Source organism: Trachurus japonicus, chromosome 1 (assembly GCF_045865225.1).
Source record: "Trachurus japonicus isolate A0001 chromosome 1, Traja_1.0".
In the NCBI taxonomy this organism is placed as follows: Eukaryota; Metazoa; Chordata; class Actinopteri; order Carangiformes; family Carangidae; genus Trachurus; species Trachurus japonicus.
The window spans coordinates 18,535,709-18,558,459 of NC_140907.1; the positions used below are offsets into that span (position 1 = coordinate 18,535,709).

The 22,751-nt window shown below is 40.1% G+C and overlaps 1 protein-coding gene across 1 annotated transcript; it reads left to right on the top strand.

The window, feature by feature from the left end:
- The first annotated feature begins 55 nt into the window (after window positions 1-55).
- cabp4 (calcium binding protein 4) lies at window positions 56-22,066 on the top strand. The gene is made up of 9 exons (XM_085778380.1): window positions 56-134; window positions 4,150-4,206; window positions 4,680-4,784; window positions 5,164-5,296; window positions 11,961-11,991; window positions 12,367-12,510; window positions 18,173-18,282; window positions 19,499-19,646; window positions 21,893-22,066. Exons 2-9 carry the CDS (start codon window positions 4,151-4,153, stop codon window positions 21,919-21,921), a joined length of 756 nt encoding a protein of 251 aa, XP_085634506.1. The 5' UTR covers window positions 56-134; window position 4,150; the 3' UTR covers window positions 21,922-22,066.
- Window positions 22,067-22,751: the final 685 nt, after the last annotated feature.

Consider the following 22,751-nt stretch of genomic DNA (forward strand, 5'->3'; position numbering starts at 1 on the left):
TAGGTTAGGCTCCATACAGGTACACCTCATTCGCATCTGTCATTTGAAACAAACAACCATAGCAATCTGATTAACCAGAATAAACACAGAGTAAAACCATCTTTTTCTTCCCTTTCTTTTGGTGGCAGAAGAAGGTAAGCTTGTGTTTAGGTGTTACTCGTGATTTATAGTCGAGCGTCAACTTGTTTTCTCTGAAATGTTAAATAATTCAAAACAACTGGAGTTGCTATGGTTCATTTGTGATATGTCTGGCGCTGAGCATTTTGAGGCAGCCCACTTAATGAGATCGACAGGCGTCTCTTCTCTGCTTTATAATTTTTGATATATCTGGATCTTGAGTGTATTTTTCTGTACAAACCAACAGATGGCCAACCCACTGTTTGTATTTGTTTTGGTGCAATATTAGCGTCCCTGTTGCTTGCTACAATGCAATTACATCAACAGGCTTACTCAAATGAACTCCACTGTGTCATTATGGGGCAGCCTTCTAGAAATAAAAAGCAGGAAGGGGTTGTAATTAGACAATAATTAGACAAATGCAATATACAGATTTTCCCAAATGAAGAGACAAGATGTCAGTGAATGAGAAAATATATCTCATTGTTGCCCTATGTTCCTCTATATCTGTACCAATAGTAAAGGCGACAGTCTAATTTCAGAGCTGTGACATGAAATCAGTGCTGGGTGGGGGTTGAGGTGGAGGAAGTGGTGGAGAGGTGTTAAAATAGGTGACGATAAGATGGAGTGCCAGACCAGATTGCATTACCATCGGTTGTTTATGGATCAGACACAGGCTTGTCGGGCCCTCTGGGATTGATTGTCTTCTGACTGGACAGCAGGCGAATAGAAAGATAATACGAAGACAAAGAGAAAATAGAGGGAGAAGAGAAAGAGGGGTGCAGCCTCACCTGACCCCGTGGCCAATCTGAGCAGAGAATTGCAAAATGCGTTTTTCTTCATGTAATTCTGTGTTCGTTTTTTGTTTTGTTTTGTACACTAACTGAGAAGGTGATTTTGTTGTTGTAATTACATTGGCATCTCCCAAACATCTCAGTGACATTTTTTGTAATAGGCGTTTATCAGATTTTTTACAATTATGAAAAATGCAATGCTTAAAGAGACCCAGAGGAGTTTGTTTTTGATTATAAAATGGATGGATGTGTGTTACCCACACTTGTTAATGGGTCCATTTTTGATATATCATTTTGTCTTTATCGTTATTTTGATATTATTATGTAGCGATCGACCCACCCAGCATTTTTTCGGTTTCCCGGACGCTGCCGCGGGTCATGGGAATAACGCCGCCAGATCGCTAGTTGGCATCGTTTATGGTCGGAACTACGACGGTATCTGATCGTCTTCGAACCTCCAATTTTCATTCTTGATTAATGAAAACATTCATGGCAAATGTTTTCGTTTTCGAAAACACTTCGCTTTCCTAAACTCTTTGTAGTCTCTTTAAAGGGAAACACCAATGAATTTGTACATTAAGGTTGTTCCCAGGTGCTCGTGTGAGCTCTGTGAAGCTGTATAAAGCCTCAAATGATGTCATGAGGCAAAAAAAAGAAAAAGTGTGTGCAGTCGGCGCTTGAAATGAGAAATTTGAGGATGTGAGTTCTTGTATTGCATTGTGGGTAATGTAGACAGGACGTTCTGAAATATGAATGTACTGTATGGGCTAGAGAAGATCTGTGGCTCTCCTACATAATAGTTCTGTTTTTCTTTTTAACTGTCTGATGTAAATCCAACAATTTTATAGCAGTGCAATAACTCACTAGAATATTAATTTAATTAACAGATTAATTGATTGATTCATTAGCAAATTCTCTGGCCATTTCTAACAACTATTTACTTTTTTGTGACCTAAAATATAGTCAGAATATAGTCAGATTTCTTATGTGGTGCTACAGCAACATCACAAATTTAAACTATCCTTCCACCCTCATTCAAAGCCTTCATATTCCCCACTGGGACTGAGGTATGCTCCGGAAATCTGGATCACTATCATCCAATCAGAATGATGCCTGTCACTGCATATATTTAGATGCAGATTTCACATTGAGATGCAACCCCCCCCCCCACAAAAAAAAAAAAAAAAAACTGTTTCTGTCGCTTTTCATTCCATCTGAAAAACCTTAAAATAACAGATCAAAAGAATGGTGCAGTGCCTTGGTGAAGTAATCACCTCTCTGAGTGCTTTCTATTTTCTGCCTGTTGTGTGTGTGTGTGTGTGTGTGTGTGTGTGCGTGTGTGTGTGTGTACACACTGTATGTGGGTCTTGTTTGTTTGACATACAATAAATCTCGGCACCCTTCACTCCAGTGGCTCTTGTGAAATATATTTAGAATTCCTTTTTGGTGTTTAACCCCTAATGCTCCAACCTGCTCTCCATCATCAGCTGTGTTTGTTTTGGCCCGGTCCACCTGGCCCTCCATTTCATTACTTCAATTAGCGTGATTAGGATCTAAAATTGCTCGTGTTGGCTTGATGATTGACAGCAATTGGCCACTTAGGGAGGAGACACACAAAGTGCTGCTCAGCGGCTCGTGTGGTGTGCAGCATGCATGTGTACATTCTGTGCGTGTGAGCGTGCGTGTGTTTGTTTACCCTGATGGGAGTTGTGTGCTCACTGAAGACGAGAGCAATTCTTGAGGCAAACAATGTGAAACCACCACTACAAAGTCCAGATATCTCGCCTAAACCACATGTGCAACGTGAATGCATTTTGGGGAAGTGAAAGACACGTGTGTGTGTCTATGTGAGAAACAGTGTCTGCTTGTGTGTGCATACTTGTAAATCCAAGACTTTGTAAACATTTGAAGTATCAGAGCCTGGGTGTATATGGATAAACTATTCCTGTACCATGGACATAACAGTGTAGCAGCGAGGGATTATATAAATACCGTCCAATTTGAAATGAATGCCACGAGTGTAATCATACGTGGACATGAAAATGTCTTCCTTCTCCACCCTTATGGCTTAACATGCTCGAAGCGTGTTGCAATCAGCATGCATCACATGCTCGCTGATTGCGTGAAAGTGTGACAGACAGGCAATCACTACTCAGTCATGGCACGTTTCGTTCGGCCCAGTGGGAGTTAGGGAATGCGGTTCGTTTGGCGGAGGCACATTAAACGGTCAGGCGTAATTTAGAGGACTGGCTGGTCTTCATGTCTCTTCTCATTATGGCCCTCGTGGTCTGCCCTGACTAGCGGCCGCAGGAGAAGCTCTTCAGTATCCGTCTTCGCACCATTTTTGTGGCATGTGAGACAGTGGAGTGAGGCATTATGTTTATAGCACATCAGTGCCAAGTATGGCCGTTCATCATAAGGCGCTGATAGCCAGAACAGCAGAGGTCCATGACAGAAGATTAATCTGCCTCCGAAACAGACAGCCATAAATCTCTCCTTCTCCTCCCCCTGCTCCTCCTCTGCAAGTCCAACACATGTGATTGTCTTTCACTCCCTTTTTCTTAATCTTTCTCTTCTCCATCTTCTTCCATCTCACAGTCCTGTGTTTCTATTTTTTGGACTCACTGTGCCCAGCTCATGTTCCATTCATCTTGGCTGAATTGAGCTTTCCTCCCACTCGTTTGCTTTGTGTATCATTTAGATTTTATTGTTTGGGTGTGTGTCCTCTTACAAATTAATCTGTCTCTCATCTGGGAAGTGATTTCTCCTCCCCCAAGATGTACCAGTCATGCTTTATCAAAGTCAAAGTCCATATTTGTTTTTTGTTTTTTTGTTCTTTAGCACATTGTGAGAACTGTGAACATAATTTTGGATTATGTAAAGGATGTCAGTCATTTTTTGGTTTGGCTAAAATCCCACACTACCCAGCACAAAATGACAGAGGTAAAGTTAGAAACTAAAGCCAGATACAGTTAGTATGACTGAACTCAAAAATGAAAGTTATTCCTGCTGCGTGTCTGCTGGGTCATTCATAGGCAATTGTTTTGTCTGCCATAACAAATTTACAAGGTGATAATACATAAGTGTTGTATGTATAGCGTTTTCCAAATGGCCAACAATGTTGAACATTATGGTTCTTTCTGCCCATAATCCATATGTGGCTTTTTGGAAGGACACTCTCTCTTTGCTTTTCATCTCTTTTTATGTGCTCACATTCCTCTCCATCTCTTCCAAACAGGATGTCATTGAAAAGTTCAAAGAGTGGCTCAGACAGTAGACCATCATCTGCTGCCAGGTCAGTGACAGCATGCAGCAACCATGGTGAAGAAAAATGTGTAGTACATTGATGAATAAATTCATACATTGTAACAAAAAGCTTGGTCAGGGGTTGGTGAAGTTGTGTAAACGGCAGTCTAACTCACAATGTCGGACTGCTACATAATCAGTAGATCCATCTCTACATTTTTCTTGTACAATAGCAAGAGATGAGAAAGACAAACTTCCTAGATATTGTCTACCATCTTTGGGAGGTTGTTTTTGTAGTAGTCTCTGAGAAATATAACCTTTAGATAACAAACAATCTTAATCCTATTGTTATCAGCTGTCTATCAATGCAAATCTCCTCCACAGGATGCTCTATCTAAATGGCAATCCACAGAGTTCAGTGTTGATTTAGGCTATATTATTGGTTATAACAAAAAAGAAGTATTCATTTCACTTGCATGACATTTAATGCACTAAACTGAATACTTTGTCTTTCTCTCCTAGCATGTCTCCACGAGGAGGGAGGGGTCCGTCAGCTGGAAGATCATCGCCTGCTGCTGGGAGATTCAAAAACAAGGCACTTCAGCTGAGCCTCTCCAAGAAATTCTGGTTATTATCATTCTCTGTTTCTAATCAACATTGACTAGAATAAGGGGAGTGGGTTGTACTATAGCGCTGTGTATCCAATTACTGTCATCGATTAGTAGACCTTAGTAGCCTTTAGAATTTCAAAATTGTCCTTAAAATAAAAAAAAGGCTGACTGATGTAACCTCTGATGTCAGCTAATTGGTCTGTTGACGTTTTCTTTTTAATCATTTCACTCAGGCTAAGCAATTACTTTAGGGAAAGCTTGACAGAGTACCTTTCTAAGAATATCACCCAAAAGGCACTTAAGTGTGTTTGTTAAAGTAAATTAGGAGGGGAAATTATAGACCTTGCGTTGATGATGACTGTTCTCAACACTTCACGCAAATGCACACTTCACAGCTCAAAGTCACAGTCCCCCAAAGGGAAGGGCCCTGAAGAAGACGAGGCTCGTCGGCGCAGTAGAAGGAGCCTCAGCAACAGTTCAGCAGTGGCAGCTGCCTACATCTCTTTCCTCAATAAACTCTTTGGACAGGTCAGTTCATATACTCTGTTTGCACCAAAAGAGGACAGAGTTGCAGTTTCAAACTTTTGGTTTCATAAAAATCTAGTTGGAGTAATGGTTTCACTGCATCCACTATCATCTTGCAATGAGAGAAAATCTCTCTGGCTTGTTTGCATTTCTTTAAACCAATCATCACCATCTCAAAGCAGCAGTGAACCCAGTATGCAGCTACTGTACGGTCCCACTGCAAAACGTCGTTTGGTGGAACACTTGCCCAAGCTTTTTGTAGTTGGTTGACTGCATTCATTGTATCTGGGATAAACAAGTCCATGTAAATCTTTTCTTTGCCACGTGTATCCTATAGCATTGCCCTGAGAGCAACTCAAACATGGAGCCGGTGTGTTTTATCATTGAAGATTGTTAGAACCTCCTGTGTGCACAGCTGTGCTGTAGAGGCACGGCTGTCGTTGGCCGCATACCACAGTTTCCTGCATGTCTTAATCATGGTCAGCATGTTTTTATGTCCTACAGTCAATGCCCAGACAAGACAGAATCAAAAACAAGGATACTCTCAGTCAGGCTGGCACTACTTTTTTCCAAAACATCACATGAAATTACATATAAAGTCAACTTTGTGTCTGTGGCATGTCTCTGTATTCCCTGATTTCGCAAAATTAAAATGGTTGACAGCTTCCACTGTTCGGTCATATACTGTAGTATCAGTTGTGAGTATGGATCTGCTTGGTTTGCTTTATTTTTCCAACATTAATCAACAATGAACTGGGTCTACATAATAGTTTTGTCTTGGAAACCTGAGTAAAATAATCAAAGATCATGATCTTTATAAAGAGCAATGACATCAACACATGCAACACAAGCTTAAAATTGCAGTTGTGCAGCAATATTGGAGATTAAACAGCCCATTAAACAGCCCTATGTGACCCCCTGTGTTAAAAAACAAACACATCAGCGCTGTTGGTGGGCAGTCAGCTCAAAAATCCTTGACCCGGTGCAAGACCTGCCCTACATCCAGAGGCTGTTGCAGGAGTCGCTTACATGAATTTGCTATGTAAACTGGGTTAAATCAACAATAAAATCTGTCTATTATTTTTTTAAATTCTTAATTTCACATTTAATCAGGTCTTTGTCAATCAAAAAATAAAGGCAAGAGCGAGTTATGTGATTAGCTGTCAGATCCTCAAGACCAAAGCAACAGCTTGATAGAAACTGATAAAACACAGCTAAATGGTTGCTATTGTGATTGTGAAAAGAAAGATACTGAAATGATGTTTCATAATGAATGAGTTTTTTTTTTTAATTATCTAATTCCACAATTTCATGGTCAATTAATACATTTGCTCAGGTTAGAGATGTGCAAACACACAGGTTGGTAAAATAGAGGTTTGTAGACTTAAGGTAAACAGAATTGAGTTGGAAAATAGATCCGTTTGTTCAACAGATTTTAAGTGGTAACTATTGATTGGAAATATAAACAATGATTGTAGCTGTGGCGCCTGGATAAGCAGTGAACCATGAGAATCTAAAAATGAATGCACTGTCTGTAAACCAGTAATTGCTGATGTCAAAGGCAGCAGGAAGTCAATAACATCATCCACCTCTTTCCATTCAAGATGAAGCCCTGTGATCAGGACTGCAGGCTGTTACCTCATCCTCTAAATCTGAAAAGACATCCTTTTAAGGAAGTCACTCCCATAATTCCACTTGACAAACGATTTACTGCCCGGACACTGCATGGGCTGCCGTCCACTGATGCACTGTGTGGCTGAAGTTAAAGCAGAAGTAAGCGATCCGGTCGTTTTGGGTAATGCTGCATTCCAGGCAGGCTTTTGAAACCGTAAAGTACAGCTTCAAGTCACAACTTACGACTTTGTAGCGTTCCAGGCAACCCACTCGTGTTTTCCCGACCTGTTTTACCTGTGAAAGTCACTATAACGGCCACTCGTAACTTCCGACCTGTGAACTCGTACCAGATCGAACTGGTACAACTTCACAGGTCGGAAAAACACGAGTTACGAGTTTCCTTGAACGCACCATAACAGTCCTCGTCCCTACGTCACCACATTCACGGCGTTCCTTGGCTGCACACACAGCCCTGCATGCCGTTCTCTCTCCTCATTGGATAAAAACTGTAGGATACGATAAATGTTTTCTCTTCGGCTCAGAGCAGAGCAGAGTGACTGACAGACCCGTGTTTCGGTCCAAACACTCTATGTAAGTGATTGCTGTCGGAAGATACAACTATTTAAGACTTATATTAACACAAATATATCACTTACTTCTGCTTTAAGTATAGGCTCTGTTCATGCCTGATACCATGATCCCAGATTCCTGTAGGACCTCAGAGTATTTGGGAACATGACAACTGGACATTAGCCAATAAATGATCCATCTCCGTGTCACCTTCCGTGTCCCTGTTAAAACCATTAGCTGATTTATGTATCACATACCACAACAGTATAGGTTTAATATACTATAAAATAAGGTTATTTTTGGACATACTCATATGTTAAGTATCTTAACGAGCCTGACCTGGAGAGTATGTACTTTCTAGGACAGAAATCTAAATGACAACTCAACTACGTAATTTCAAGGGCTTCTTCTATTTTCTGAAATTAAAACTTCCCATGTGGATGATCACATTCTTATTTGCATAATTAATTATACATTTCAATCAATAATACCTCAAATCTAAGAAGAACAATATTAAACATTTCCAGTCAGCTGAAAAACATACAGCTGATGAATGGGCCAGTGTTGCATGAGTGAATTAGTTTGATGTGCTCCATTATGGCACACCAAAGCCCCGGAAAACATGCTCTATTACTACAGGAAAAGTATCTTTTACCTTGGCTACAAAGTAAATTCATAATCTAGTTTCTAGATTTTACAGAGTTGGCTCCTGGAATATCTATTGTATCTATAGTATATTGCTCATATGCATAGGATATTATTACTAATACTAATTTAATCTGCGATCTCATTGGTTAAATCAGATGCCATTTGTTTTAGTGTTAATTGTGTAAGTTACGTTTAGAGTGGTCCTTGTATCATATTATTGCTAATGTCATTACTATTGTTATTCACTATTACTATTATCACTATTGTGCTGAGACCCTGGTACAAAGCAGAGCCAAAGGGTTTTCCATAAATGCCTTCATCAGAGGGATTTACTGTAAAAGATAACAAAAAGAAATCTGTGCCAAAGGCTGTTGTGCGTCCATGAACCTTTTAATGATGTTTCATAACTAGATTTCTTAATACCTAGTGGGACCGTTTCATTGTTTTAAAGCAATTTATGGAAAATGAAAACCATTTCGCAATGACCTTGGGCTACTGTGGACTGCTTCTCTGTATCCCTCCGTGAGTTACTACCTCACCTGCCATGACTGATCTGCCTTGTTTTACTGTGACAGTCCTTGGTTTGAATTTAGTAACCAGGGAGAGAGCTCTGCATTGTTTTCACAGGAAAGGGGACACACCGTTTTGGTTTCTTCCCCAACACTTAGGCAGGGAGACCATCCACCCTGCAGCATTCCTAATCCCTGCCTTAACACACAAGTATTAATAACCCCCTCAGCAAGGTTCACTGTCAGCACTCATTATATCCAACAGGAACTGAGAGAGACAAATAGCTAAAGAAGGACAACTGATGCATTTACATGTCAGACAGAGCCACAGAGGATGCTTGGCAAAATAAACTGCCCCTATCAGTGATTACTTTCTATGTGTGACATGAAGTGCCCTTACAGTCTAAGGACCATATGCGTTAATGTGAAGTAACCACATGCTTGTGTTCATGCGTCATGCTTACAAAGCTGTAGACTGCTCAATGGGCCATGTGAAGGCAGGCAGAATGAAATTAACTGTTAATGGGCTCGTTCTGACAAATGAATTGAGAGCATGCATGGCATGCCGTCTAATCCTTTTTGGATGAAAAAAAAAATCCAATTAATGTGTTGACCTTGCTATCTAAATATGCCCTTGTAGGATGACGGATCCTGTGCAGGGTAAACAGTGGTGCTGCACTCTGGGCAACAGTCTTGCTCTTCATGCAGAGGCATAAAAAAACACATCACATGATTTGAAGGGCTTATATAAATCATGACTTGAGTGTTTAATAACAGTAAGAAAACTTTTGATGCAATTTCTTCTTCATTGCATTTGTGTATAGACTGTGCTGGCAATATTGTACTGTATTGTAATAATGATTTGAACGCCTGCCATGCGACGCAGCTTCCAAATAAACCACGGTGCCTCTTCTTTCCTGCAGCTATACTGCACTTGAACAGGATGACCTTGCATGATTTATGTATTAGCCACCCTGAGTGCCAACATGTATTAGGATGTATTAGGAGGAAAATATTGCACTTCTCTTTGCATTTCAGTTTCACTGCTGCTCTGATTTCCCTTTTTATCTCTCATTTTTTCAGCAGTAAAAAGAACTGAAGGTTGGAAATTCATTGTGTTTAATAAAAGTAACAATTAAGTAATGGAAATGGACACTTGATTAAAAGTGCAGTCCTACATAAAAATGTAAAAGCGCAAAAGTAAGCCAGGCATTAAATAGACTTTAAGATCAAAGGAAAAACACAATTCTTTCAGAATCTGAAGTGGATGCAGTCAAACTATCTGAACAGCAAAGGCTGTCCATCTCCTCTACTTGCTTGTGTTCCGCGCTTGGGTGCTCTGTTGTAAGTTTTTCTGTTTCATATTTGTATTGATGTGTATACAAGAATAACAAAGGCACTTACATATATCAGGGCGCATTGGTGTCAGCTTTAACAAGTTTGTATACACCCTTAAATTTAGATTTGCACATTTTGCAACGATTACAAAAAATAAAAACAAATAGACAATAGGTCTACAATGAAAAAAATATTTAGACATATAAAATGATAGATAAATAATAGTAAAAGAAAGAGAAACAAAGGTGTGTGTGTGTGTGTGTGTGTGTGTGTGCGGAGGGGGGGGGGGGTACATTGTTGCATAAACGGTTGCAAGAATTTGTTCAAGTTCACTTGAGCTACTGAAAGCTATTACTTCCAATTCTTTAACAGAATATTGGGTATACTCTACTGGAAAACCAAAAATGCCAATGTGTGGTGAAGCGTGAATAATCTTTGAGAAAACCTTAGACATGGTGTTGAAGTAAATTTGCCAAAAGTTCGTCAGAGCTGGACAAGAGAAAAACATATCTCTGTTGTAAGTTTTTAATAAAAAGCCACAAAGCCGTAATTCCACTGAAATACAGCGGAAGAAAGGAAACGTCTAACATATCAGAAATATGCCAATATGAAATAGATGCAATTTGTTTCTTTCAGCTAAGCAGATCTTCTACTCAGTTTCAATACTTTCCTTACTGGATGACAGTGAGGAAAAATAAGCCCATAGCAAAGTTGTCCACATTTGTGCGAGCAATAGTCAGAGCTTTCAAATGCTTGTATGTCATTCTTGTTTCTTTGAACTTATAGATATCCTCAGGCTTATGCCATCTTTATGATGAGTGATATTTCCATATGCAAGGCTCAGTTGCTCTACGCCAAGACAACAGAGTTTCCATGTCTCTTGTTTTCCCTGTGGATGTGATAATGTTTCTGTGCAGAACGGCACATCGTTACTAAGCCTTGGAGTTGGGATGCTGCAGGCACAACCACAATTTAAATGAATCAAACAGCAGGCAGCTTGCTAAAGATACATTGTCATATTGCTTTTAAAGGACAATTCATTTCAGGATTGTATTTCAATATTGAATGCTCTACATATGCAAATTTAAGTCAGTACAAGTTTACAGATATGCTAATTAGAATATAGTTTCAAGGCAGACAAACCACATGATGGATTAATGTGAATCTCTCAGACCTCTAATCTGGTCCTTTTAATAGGCTACTGAGTGCTTTTCTTGCCCGAGGATGCACTTACAGTTCAGAGCAACAGATGGCCAAATTACAGTGTATTTTTATCAAAATTGTCAGTTGCAACCAATGGAATACATTATCGTATAACTTCTTTGAGCCCTCAGCACACCTAAGTCTGACTGCCATCCATTATGCTAAGCAGCAATGTGGAGACTTTGTTCCTAGCTTCTAGCGCTGCCTCAACTTCCCTGAAAATGCATGAAAAGATGAGGGAAAGAGAGAGACAGAGAGCAACAGAGATCACCCTGAGCAAATGTCAAAATAAGGCAGAGAATTCTGAATGTTCCACACACAAGGCTATATATGCAAATTACATGTCTTGTGTCTGTGCAGGCAAGCGTATATGTGCATGTATCTGTGTGTTAGTTTTTGCAACACTGCAAGGTTTGTGAAACTCACCATCACATGGCCGTGCATGGGTATGTGTGTGCATGCACATACGGAATGAGCTTATGCAGCATCTCCCTTGGGATGCTGCAGATGTAGTGTGTGTGTGTGTGTGTGGTATTGTGTCATTTTGCAAATTAGAAAAGACATGTCGCTGGGTGAAATCCCATTAGAATTTACTGTCAGCATGTACCAGTGTTGACATGATATGCATGTTATTCTAATTTGCTAGTCAAAACCAGATTATCACTGGGGTATTTCTCAAGAGAATTTGCTGTTTAAAAACCTACCCTGATTTTACATCCCATCCTCCAATGATGTCTTGTGTTTACTCCCAATGTCTTTCTTTTCTTTTCTTCTGTGCACTGCAGGAGAGGGAGCTGATGCCTGAGGAGTTAGATGGTAAGATGTTGCATGTGTAATTACGATGCAAACATGATAAACGACTAGTAAATTCCAGAGCTTCGTCAATGGCATCGATATTTCCTCTTGTTACGTAAACTGGCACCTAGATTGAATGTCTCTCTCTTTTCGCTGTGAAACGCTCTTTGCCAATTACTCAGAGCTACAAAAATCAATTAAAAACAACATAACTCACTGTTCTTAAGAGCTGGCTGTACTTCTGTCTGCTGAAGTTAGCAACTTACTGATAAGTTTACTTTGCTGAGAGCGCAACTATTCATTGTCTACGTGCAAATGTGTTTCACTCTTGGGAAAAATTTTTTTTTACCCTATTTAATGGTTTGTTGCAACTGCTGTGATTTGTGTGTTTGTCAGAGCTGCAGGTGGCCTTTAAGGAATTTGACTATGATGCGGATGGCTTCATCCATTACAAAGACATCGCAGACTGCATGAGGACTATGGGCTACATGCCTACAGAGATGGAGCTCATCGAGATCATCCAGCAAATCAAAATGAAATGTGTGTATTTATCTGTCTGGTGGCATGTGTGTGCATGGTTTTCATTTCTACTTCAGTGGTTAAAGCATGAGAGCATGACTGATGAGTCTTTCTGAAGAGAGCAGGAGTGAATTTGTGAGTAATGTGTCTGTCTGTGTTGCACAAACACCTGTGCTGGTATTTGTGCATGTTCCTTCCTAAGAGTCAGCGAGGAACTGATGTTTGTCTTTGAAGTTGGGGACATTAGAGACGATTTAGCAGACTGATTAATGGGCCTCACACTGCAGGTGCAGGGGTCTATGAGTGTGAGTCTGCATGTAGAGGTGTGAATTTGGTGAGACCTAACTTTCCTCTCCTCTTAATGAGTTTGTTTATTTTTGCCTTCTTTTTGAACGATCAAGTATAGATCTACTGTTTAGTGTTTTTCTGGATTTCTGCCACGAGGCTGTGTCTGCAACTCCTACATGGTGTCAGTGCAAAGGTCTGCAAATCTAAACAAACAGAAGTTTCTGCCAAACTTTACATAAATCTCATGGGGCAAAGACACGTGGAGCACGCTCAGAGTGTGATGTTTTGTAATATATCCTGATTCATGATATTTATTGACGATGGCTATGACTCAGTAGGTACAGTATATTGGTTCATTCAGTAATCACTAGGTTGGATAGCTCCTAGCGACAGGTTGACGTGTCCTTGGGCAAGACACTGAACCCCAAATCGCTTGCGATGGTCTGGACGGTACTTCACATGCCTCACTGTCACTGGTCTGCGTGAGTGGGTCAATCATAGTTAAATTGTAAAGCACTAATGTTATCTAATGTCAGTAAAATTTACACAAATATAGTGTAGAGCTAACCGGGGGTCTCCTAACTTACACACAAGTCTTCCTGCACCTTAGCTCATTAAACAGGCAACCAAACAAACATTTAAACTGCATAAATATGTGCAAACATCACTTTGGTCCGTTTCAGTCAGTATATATATATATATATATATATATATATATATATATATATATATATATATATATATTTATATATATATATATATATATATATATATATATATATATATATATATATTTATTTACCCCAAACATTTCTATGAAGGGGCAAATCAGCCATTAAGACTGAAACCATTGTCTGTGCACAGTACATCTTTGCTGTACTGTTCAACATTTTTTACATGGCAGTCTACTGTATGGGGATTGACTCAGCCAGCCTCATTTCTCAAACCTGGTGCCTCTTAGTTTAGATGTTACTCTACATCGACACAATTTATCAGACAGTCTCATGTTTGTTAACTACCGGCTCTGTAAAAAAATACTGAACTAAATCAGTATACAGTACAAGCGCATGCTAGCATTGAGCCCCTAGGATAGTAACACTGATAATGAGAAAAATATTGGACTCTGGGTCCACAGTGCAATTGTTTGGCCCAAAACAGTTACATCACACTAGGTACAGTAAGTCAGTGTTTATCGGCTGTGATCCACAAGGTCAGGGTGCAGCTGGTTTCTCTCTTAGCAGCTTGTTAATTAGATTCACTTGGTGTCCCATGTGTAAATAATCTCCTGATTAGATGGTTCGAATGACAACAGCAACAAATGTTGAAAACCAGGCCCACACATCAAAATCTGACACAATGTTTCACAGAGATTTATGAAGCACACGTGAGCGTTAAAGCCTACAGAGGTGTATTTTAAACTCTTTTCAAGATGCTAAGAATCCCAAAAGTAACAACTGCGTCATCCTGAATCTCACTGTACAAAAGGTAACTCATACCATTCTGACTTTACCAGAAATTATACGTTTCATACACTATAACTTAGTTGAACAGCTGAAACAAACAGACACTCAGTATGTGATGCTTCAAACAGGCTTTGGTGACTGCGACAATTCATAGTTGATGCTAGTTTCATATACTGTATATAGGAATTATCCATCTGTTCATTGATGGTTTAATTTGAGGTATCAAGTATTCCAAGTTTATTATGAAATTCCATCTTCCTTCTATTGCACTTTCAATTAAAAAAATAATAATAATCTCCTAGGACCTCAGGGAGAATTTCTCTACACTGTGATTATACACTGACCCACTTAAGGCACAGAAAGTCTTAAAGGCGGTGGCAGGAACCCTCCAGACTGTTGTTCCACAAGGGTAAAGCCAGTTAGCCAAAAAATATACCTTACCTTGAGGCAAGTATGGAAATCCTTAGAATGAATTTGCCGGGAGTGGTCCTTTATTGCAGAGTCCTTGCCCTGACGTAGACTGGTAGATGACAGTCTGAGACATTAGCTTAACGATTCAGCGCCATTAAAAGTGTTTTCCGTACAGACCCACTTCTGATTCTTATTCTCGACAGTGCTGAGACTGAGAGCACTGATTAAATTTTTGAACCACAAAATGACCACATGGCTTTATTGAGTCGTGTTTCACATCCACCAAGGCCCAGATAATGAAAACAGACCCAGCCTACTGGTCTACACTATCAAATAAGCCTGTCTTTTGTCAGACAAATAACATAAGCCTTCCCAATTGTATCAGTCTGTTTTGATAATTACCATAGCGATCAAACAAAACAAAAGTTGTTCAAACTGGGTTGAAGGTAGCGTAATGAGCACAGCTCCACTCACTGAGCACATCACAAACTTTTCACAGACAAGCATGACGTCAGCAAGGCTGGCACTGCTACCAACCTTACCTACTTCTCCTGGTTTTGACAAAATATTTTAGGGAGGGACATATTGTATGTTATTATATATATATATTTATTTATTTATTTATTACTATGTATTATTTATTTGACACCTACAGTATGGTTCAGTACAGTGCAGTATCAAAGACAGATGGTGTACATAAATTGCTTACACTTTGAGCTGTGCTACAGGTGTTCTAAGGACAGAGAGATTTGTTTTATTGGCCAAAAAGAGAGCTATTGCTCCAAACCCCTTATGACAGGGTGAGTTGGCAGCCAGATTTCTGTGTAGTGTAGTAGTTGGAGGAAAGACATGATGTGGAAAGAGGCCGATGGAGCTGCCTGGCCCTGAATAGTGTGTAAATGTGGGAGATAAAACTAGCTCCAAAAGGAAAAGCATGGAACAAACTATCCGCCTATGATAGTCTGTCTGGTGACCAATTGAGCTCCATAGGGTCTCCTCAGCTAAATCACTGTGGAAAACCATGATGTACTTGCACACTCTGGATCGATGAAACATCATTTCTTCTGCAAAGAGGCCAGGTATAAGGAAAATGTAGAAGAGTGTCTTGCTGACCTATTCCAGTACATGCTTTTAGGTGACCCTCAGTATGTTAGATTTGTTGAAGGGAGACAAAGCGTGCACTGCTTCCCATTTTCTGTGGGATCTTTATGAAATGAGAATAACCCTCAACAATGGTTTGTTCAACTAAGCAGTCTCTCCCTGTGATGACATTACTGTCTCCATATTCCTACAACTGCTCATGGAAAACAAACCTTGCCACTTTGAGTAACACTCAAGAGAGAAGAGCCTTTTGCTCAACATTGCCCATGGGAAAGCAGAGCCAAAGGGGCCAAGGCAGAGTATGTCAGTAAGAACATGAAGCTCTTAACCTAAACCATATCATGAGGAGAGACTGCCACAGACAGACACTGAAGGTTCGGTGGTGTGGGGGACCGCCACTGTTATCCTTCTCTTAGACAAGAGGCCATGTTTGGTTGTGACTGTGAGACAGAGGACAGTGGCTCTCCAGCTGACAAAAAATGCACACAAAAGGAAGGGAGGATGGATGTTAATGGCTGCAAAACGCTCAGAAAAGAAAACCAAACTGGGTGTTATGAAGCTGCTTGTTCATTCCACTTCCTCCAGACAGACATATGTTCCCTGTGTCCCATCATTTCTGGCTCAGGAGGAGGGTCAGACCATGTGTAGGCTGGACACTAGCTCTAGGCATCAGTGTGGTGAGAAACAAGCTGCGTGGTTTCTGCAGGAGGTGGTGGACACCAGGCAGGATGTTAAAGCAATAGAGTGGGGCTTCATGATTCGTGACCCTGATGCTGGACTGTGTCACCATGTGGCCATCAAGAAAGCCAAAATCATCATTGCTGTGGCCCTTTCCAGTCTCCTCAGCACATAGAGGAAAGCCCTTGACTGAGATGTGAAGGAGAGAGACAAGGAGGACAATACAATGTTGATTGCCATCCATCATTATCATCATCTTCTTCCTCCCGAAGTGCCACAAAGTCATCTACTCCGATGTTTCTCTGCTACTGGCAAGTGTGCACAATGCTGTGCACGTGGCCTTGAGAGTTAGGGCTTGTAGCCGAGGGTTTGATGCAGTGGTCGAAGTCCATGATGTCACCAGAATGGCAGCAGGGGCAAAGACAGGCGCCACTGGTCAAAAATTGGGTTGACGTAACTCACACACTGAATAAATAGGGGAGCAAGGGTCAGGTCATACAGGTGTTACACACTACTCACAAAAAGTTAGGGATATCTGGCTTTCAGGTGAAATTTACAGTATGGAAAATGTGAAAAGTTCACACTACAGTGATATTATATCATGAACGTAGAGCATTTCAGTAGAAGCATGCACTGGTTATTTCCTCATCTCAAACAATTTATTGAAACAAAAGCAGCAACAGTGGTGGGTACACCACAACAAAAAAACTCTCAATAACTTGTCATGTGCCCTTGAGCTTCAATTACAGCTTGACAACGACGTCTCATGCTGTTCACAGGTGGACTTCTTGTCTGCTGAGACATCCCACTCTTCTTGAAGCGCAACCAAAGGTCATTCAGGTTCTGGGCTACAGAGTTACCAGCCTCTACATGGCTGATTGATTGAACAATTGATCAATTGTTAGGTGTCGTCTTGGTCTCATGATGTCAAAATGTGAACAGCATGATGAGGACGACTATTTAAACCAGTTCTAATTGAACCAGGACATTTATTGGTTGATTCATGGATCAAAAACCTGTGAATTTTGCCGTTAAGCTCCTTGTCAGAGAACAGCAACTTGTGCAAAAATTACTGAAACATTGAACAGTTGGACATGTGCATTCAAAAGTTTAGAGAAGGTCACATTAAGTTCACCTGTAAAGATTAGAATGCATTTTAGCTTCACCCTGAAATTTCACCTGAAAGCCGAATATCCCTAACTTTTTGTGAGTAGTGTATATGTGGAAGGAAGACTGCCTGTAGAGAAACAAACCCTACAGCAACAGCTCTCAAAAGGGAGAAGCCTATAAACAGTAACATTAGAATTTATTTGGCTTCACATTTGTCTACCTAATAATAATATAGCTTTTTACAGCTTCCTGTTGTTGTCGAAAACAGCACAATGACAATGATGACAATGAATCAAAACGGCCAGCCAAACAATGAGGTGGAAATTGCCCAAAGCTGTGCAAGACAAGGGGGGCCCCGGATCCTCTGTAGGTTCATCACTTCGAATGACAATTGTCACACAGTCAGCCAGGTTATGAATAGGATTTAAATACTTCTGCCACCACTGTCACTTAGTGGGTAATTATGCATGCTATATTTGCCAGTATCCTCTGACACCTTAATGCTTAATGCATGAATCCATATGTGTAGCACAGCAACACAACACTCCAGGAGGCAGAGAAGTTATTGTTTTGTAGTCAACTTGTGCATCTGCATATACATATGAGCTGCATCCATTTGTGTCTTTTTGCAGGGGGTGGTCACGTAGACTTTGATGATTTCTGCGAGCTTATGGGGCCGAGGATGCTGGCGGAGACGGCTCATATGGTTGGGCTGAAGGAACTCCGCTGTGCCTTCAAACAGGTAAGAGGATGCCAGTTAGAAACTCCACAGAGGTCTGACTTCAAGCAACTGTACTTTGCACAACGGGACATGTCTTTAGAGAATGCCAAGTACTTTAAATAAATGTGAAGAAAGAGTGCTGACTGAATATGAATGTGCAAAGGGGTTTAAGGGGAAAAGAAAATATTCATATTAGGTTTTTATATAGACCATCCAAAGATCCAACATTTACACTGCACTCTATTCCTCATATGTGCTCATTTGCCATACCCACTTTTCATGGTGCCTCACTGGTCTGGAGGAAATGTTTGAGTTGCTCACTTGTGACGTCATTACAGAGGCAGGTACACAAGCAGTGATTTGATTGTTCCCGTGAGCCAAGCCCCAGTGTGCTGTAGTCTCTAACCAGGCAAAACAAATGTGGTGATGATGTTATTTATAAACTCAGCTTCACACACACCTGGGTTCAGCCATTTAACACAGCGTAGCATGATAGGTTTTCAATGGTTGCTGCAAAACAACTGACAACACAGATCAAGTGGTTTTATTTATTACAAAGAACATATCGGAGTGCACAGCAATTTAATGCAGTTTGTTTAACTATTTTTTTTTTTTTTTTACATAACAGTCTTTAGATTAAGCTTTCATGAAAACCTGTAGGCAAGATATCAAAAGAACCATTCACCTGCGTTTAATGGTTTTAAAAGTGGACGCTTTCTCCTTCACACATGAGTCATCATCAGGTTGTGCGTGATGTTGTCAGAGGCCACAAATTTACATATTCTGATGTTTGAATCTTTGTGGAGAGTAATAAATTGCCTCTCCATTCTACCAAATCTGAATAGAAACCTCTGGAAGCCTCATAGTCTATGTCCTGAATGAATGAAAATACAGGTTTAACTCATCCCCATTCAGCCTTATAGTCACTTCAAATTTAAATTTTCATGTGAGCATTAACACCTCCTGATTCACCATCTATCTAAAGACTAAACTTGTTTTCACACTTCCAGGGAAGTTTTCCCCCCCTCTGATTAAAATAATTATCTTGATAGCTTTCTCTCTCTCCCTCCCTCTCTTTTCCCACCATCATCATGTACTCAATGTGTCAACTCCATATTATTAGCCCAAAAACATGTATTGTCCTCATGTCACCTTGTCTTCCCCTCTGAACTATTTATTACTCACTACATCTCCATGTCCACAACTTGTTGTTCTCCACTAACCCTGCATGCTTTAGTTTGACTGTGATGGCGATGGGAAGATCACATCTGATGAGCTGAAAGAGGGCATGAAGACCCTCCTGGGGGAGAAGCTGAAGAAAGGCGAGCTGGAGGAGATCCTCGGTGACATTGACCTCAACAAAGATGGCAACATTGACTTTGATGGTGAGCCTTTATGGACTTACAAAAGTGAAGAAATGTACATGTATAGGAGGAAATGGATGGACATCATTTCTAGAGAAAGAGATAGAGAAGGCTATAAATTCCTGACTAAATTCAACTAAGAATATAAATGCATATTGAGTACATTAGCTCAAAAATAGGAAGGAATTGTACTATCTGTGATAAATCATTAAATTTGGTACACACCAATTGTTTTGGTTATCTGCCACACTAAATAGATCAACACCAAAACCAATCTGCATTACCTTGGCTTGTCATGCCATTGCATTTCCAGCTCTTGCTGTGTGCAGAACTCCTCGGTTCAGAGAATTCACTCGATCAACATTTCTCATTTAATGTTGATAAAAAAAACACCTACCACGCCCTCAAAGCAGAGCCTATCCTTGCAATATGAATTTTGATATCTTACAATCCCTTGTAAAGTAAGAGGCCTGATGAAGCTCAGTGTGCAGACGTTCATTCATCAAACATTTGAATCATGACCCTAACCCTAAAATGTGCAAGTTTGTGTTATATCATTGATATCTGATACTTTTAACAAAGAATGGCAAAAGATAAAGCTGATTGGCAATACTTATTGGAAATTTAAATCTATTCACAAGCCACCAGTCTATGGTCATTAATCATAGGCTAGTTGGCTACATTAGATGTTGCTAACAATAATACAAATAAAAAAAGGAAAATTTGAAAATGGCTAAATTCTGATATTGAATTTAATTACGAAAAATGGGTACTATGTCATTAAATAAATTAATATTGTAAAAATAACAAACGTAGTTATTACAAATATCGTCCGTTTGCATATTTGGACGTCTGATTCTGATAGAACTGTGACTAAAAATGTTGGGAGGAACCAGTGCACATGAGGGAAGAGAGACCAAGAGGAAGGACAAAGCAGAGGGGTCAGTAAATGGCTTTAAAATGAAGGGGACAGAAGGGGATAATTAGTAAAAAAAAAAAAAAAAATGAGGCAAGGAACAGGTTAGATGGGAAAGGAGAGATGGTTAAGTCAAGGTGGGTTGGTTGGAAGGGCCAATCCAATCTAATCAGTAGTGCATTAAGCCAATCAATACACAAGCCTGGACACCTGTCACGTTACACACAAAGAACACACGGTCGTTGGACAGCTCAAGGACTTTGCAGAAATTACATTACCATCTTAACTCACAAGCAAATAAACAATACAATGGAACACAACCACACACACACACACACTCACACACACAGGCGTTGATGTGCACATGTGAAAGCTCCGTCTGCACCGCATGGATGTTAGAGATATGGGCTGCAACACACAAAGGGCTTAGAGGTGTGATCCTGTTTGTCTTGTTTCAGCAGTCCAATCAATTACAATTATTGGGAACATATGAATAGGTGTTTCAGTCTTAGAGAGGATCAATGAGCAGGTGCTTCTCATTTTCATCAATTAGCCCCTAGGGCAGCATTTGGGCATAGCTGTGCAGAATAGCCCAGAATGCACCTGGCCAACAGGCATCCACAGAAACTGCTGTGAAAACACTGGCAGGTCAGACGATTGGGACAGGATTGCTGCTCCACTTAGTTTACTTCTTCTTTTTTATATATAGTGGTTAGAGGAGAAGCACAAGGGGATAATGTTAATGGGTTAATCTGGAATTAAGCTTTAGTACTCAGTAAATCAATAAAATCACACGTACAGTTAGAAGTCTTTCAGAGCAAAGTGCTTCAGGAAGACAATAGGAAATGGAAGACATGATGATTGACTGGATGGATTCAGAGAAACCTGCCTCAAGCTGTCAGCCACCACGTTTCATTGACACACACGCACATCAATAGTTGTCTTGATTGACAAGTGAATCCATGATAATGGATACAGCGAACTGGAACAAGTGGTAATCAAAGTGATTACTAGTTTCGGGAAGAGATAAACACAGCCTGGGAACAGGCAGTTATCACATTGGAGTTGTTAACCTTTTAAATCCACCTTTTTAATTCCAGCCCGGAAAACCAGACAAAATAAAACTGACATTAAATGCTTTTCCCCTTGATTTTTTATATTTTATTTACTCATCAACCTATTACCCCACCAGATTTTCATTAACGTAGTTATAATGGAAACATTTTGCCATTACATCACACTGAGCTTCTACCACAACAATGAGGATGTGGCTCTATCACATGCTGTCCTTTATGATATCAGTGTCATTAGCCCTTATCAGTGGATCTGCTGTCCCTGTCTCCCTCCACAGAGTTTGTTATGATGCTTTCTGCACGATGACCTCTGATGGAAGAAGATGGAGCAAACAACACTGGATTCATGAGCTGTGTACCAACTCGTGACGGCTGTCTCCTTCCTGCTATTCTAATGCTTTCCCTGTATATTTGAAATGTCTGACTGTAAAAAAAAACAAAACAAAAAAAAAACACATACATATAATGGAGTTAAATAAGATATCTGTTTATATTTTCATAATAAAAGTTGAGGTTGAATAAGTGCTTGGGGTAAGGAGTGAGTTATGAAACACTTAACTGGGTGTAACAAGAATGCTGCACTGTTGCCTCCTTGTGGCCCAGACGTGTACAGACTTTTAAAGCCTACTAAATGAAGCTATTTTTGTTTTTAGACTCAGACTGACTTTGGACTCAACATGGAAAAACAGGTTAAAGGTCATGAGAGCACCTTCTAAAAATGTATCTTGAGTGATAGCGTTCTTCATGAACATGTTATTTTCTACCTAAATCATACCGGTTCTTTTGAGTTACAATCTATATTTCTTTATTTCTTTATTGGATCAGACTCTGGTATTGGTATTTGGAGGAGTGAACTTCAAGCCAAGAGTAGAAGCTCTGTACTAATACTGAATAAGGCCTTTGTCTGCTCTCTAAACAACCTCAATTTCTTGTGGTCTGGATTCCTCAAAATGTTGAAAACATTCCTTTGAGATTCTGCTCCATGTTGGCATGATATCATCACACTTTTTTTTTTTGCATATTTCAATCACCCGTTCTGTCACATCCTGGAGGTGTCCTACTGGATTTGGCCCTGGTGACTGTGGAGCCCTATACTCTGAACATATTGTGGGAATGAAATCAGTTTGAGACGAGCTC

Bases quoted from the DNA above. Each gene is read 5' to 3' on its own strand.
- cabp4 (XM_085778380.1), top strand. From the start codon at position 4,151: ATGTCATTGAAAAGTTCAAAGAGTGGCTCAGACAGTAGACCATCATCT. The intron at 4,207-4,679 runs GTCAGTGACAGC...TTTCTCTCCTAG, and splicing joins AGACCATCATCTGCTGCCAG to CATGTCTCCACGAGGAGGGA. The intron at 11,992-12,366 runs GTAAGATGTTGC...TGTGTTTGTCAG, and splicing joins GATGCCTGAGGAGTTAGATG to AGCTGCAGGTGGCCTTTAAG.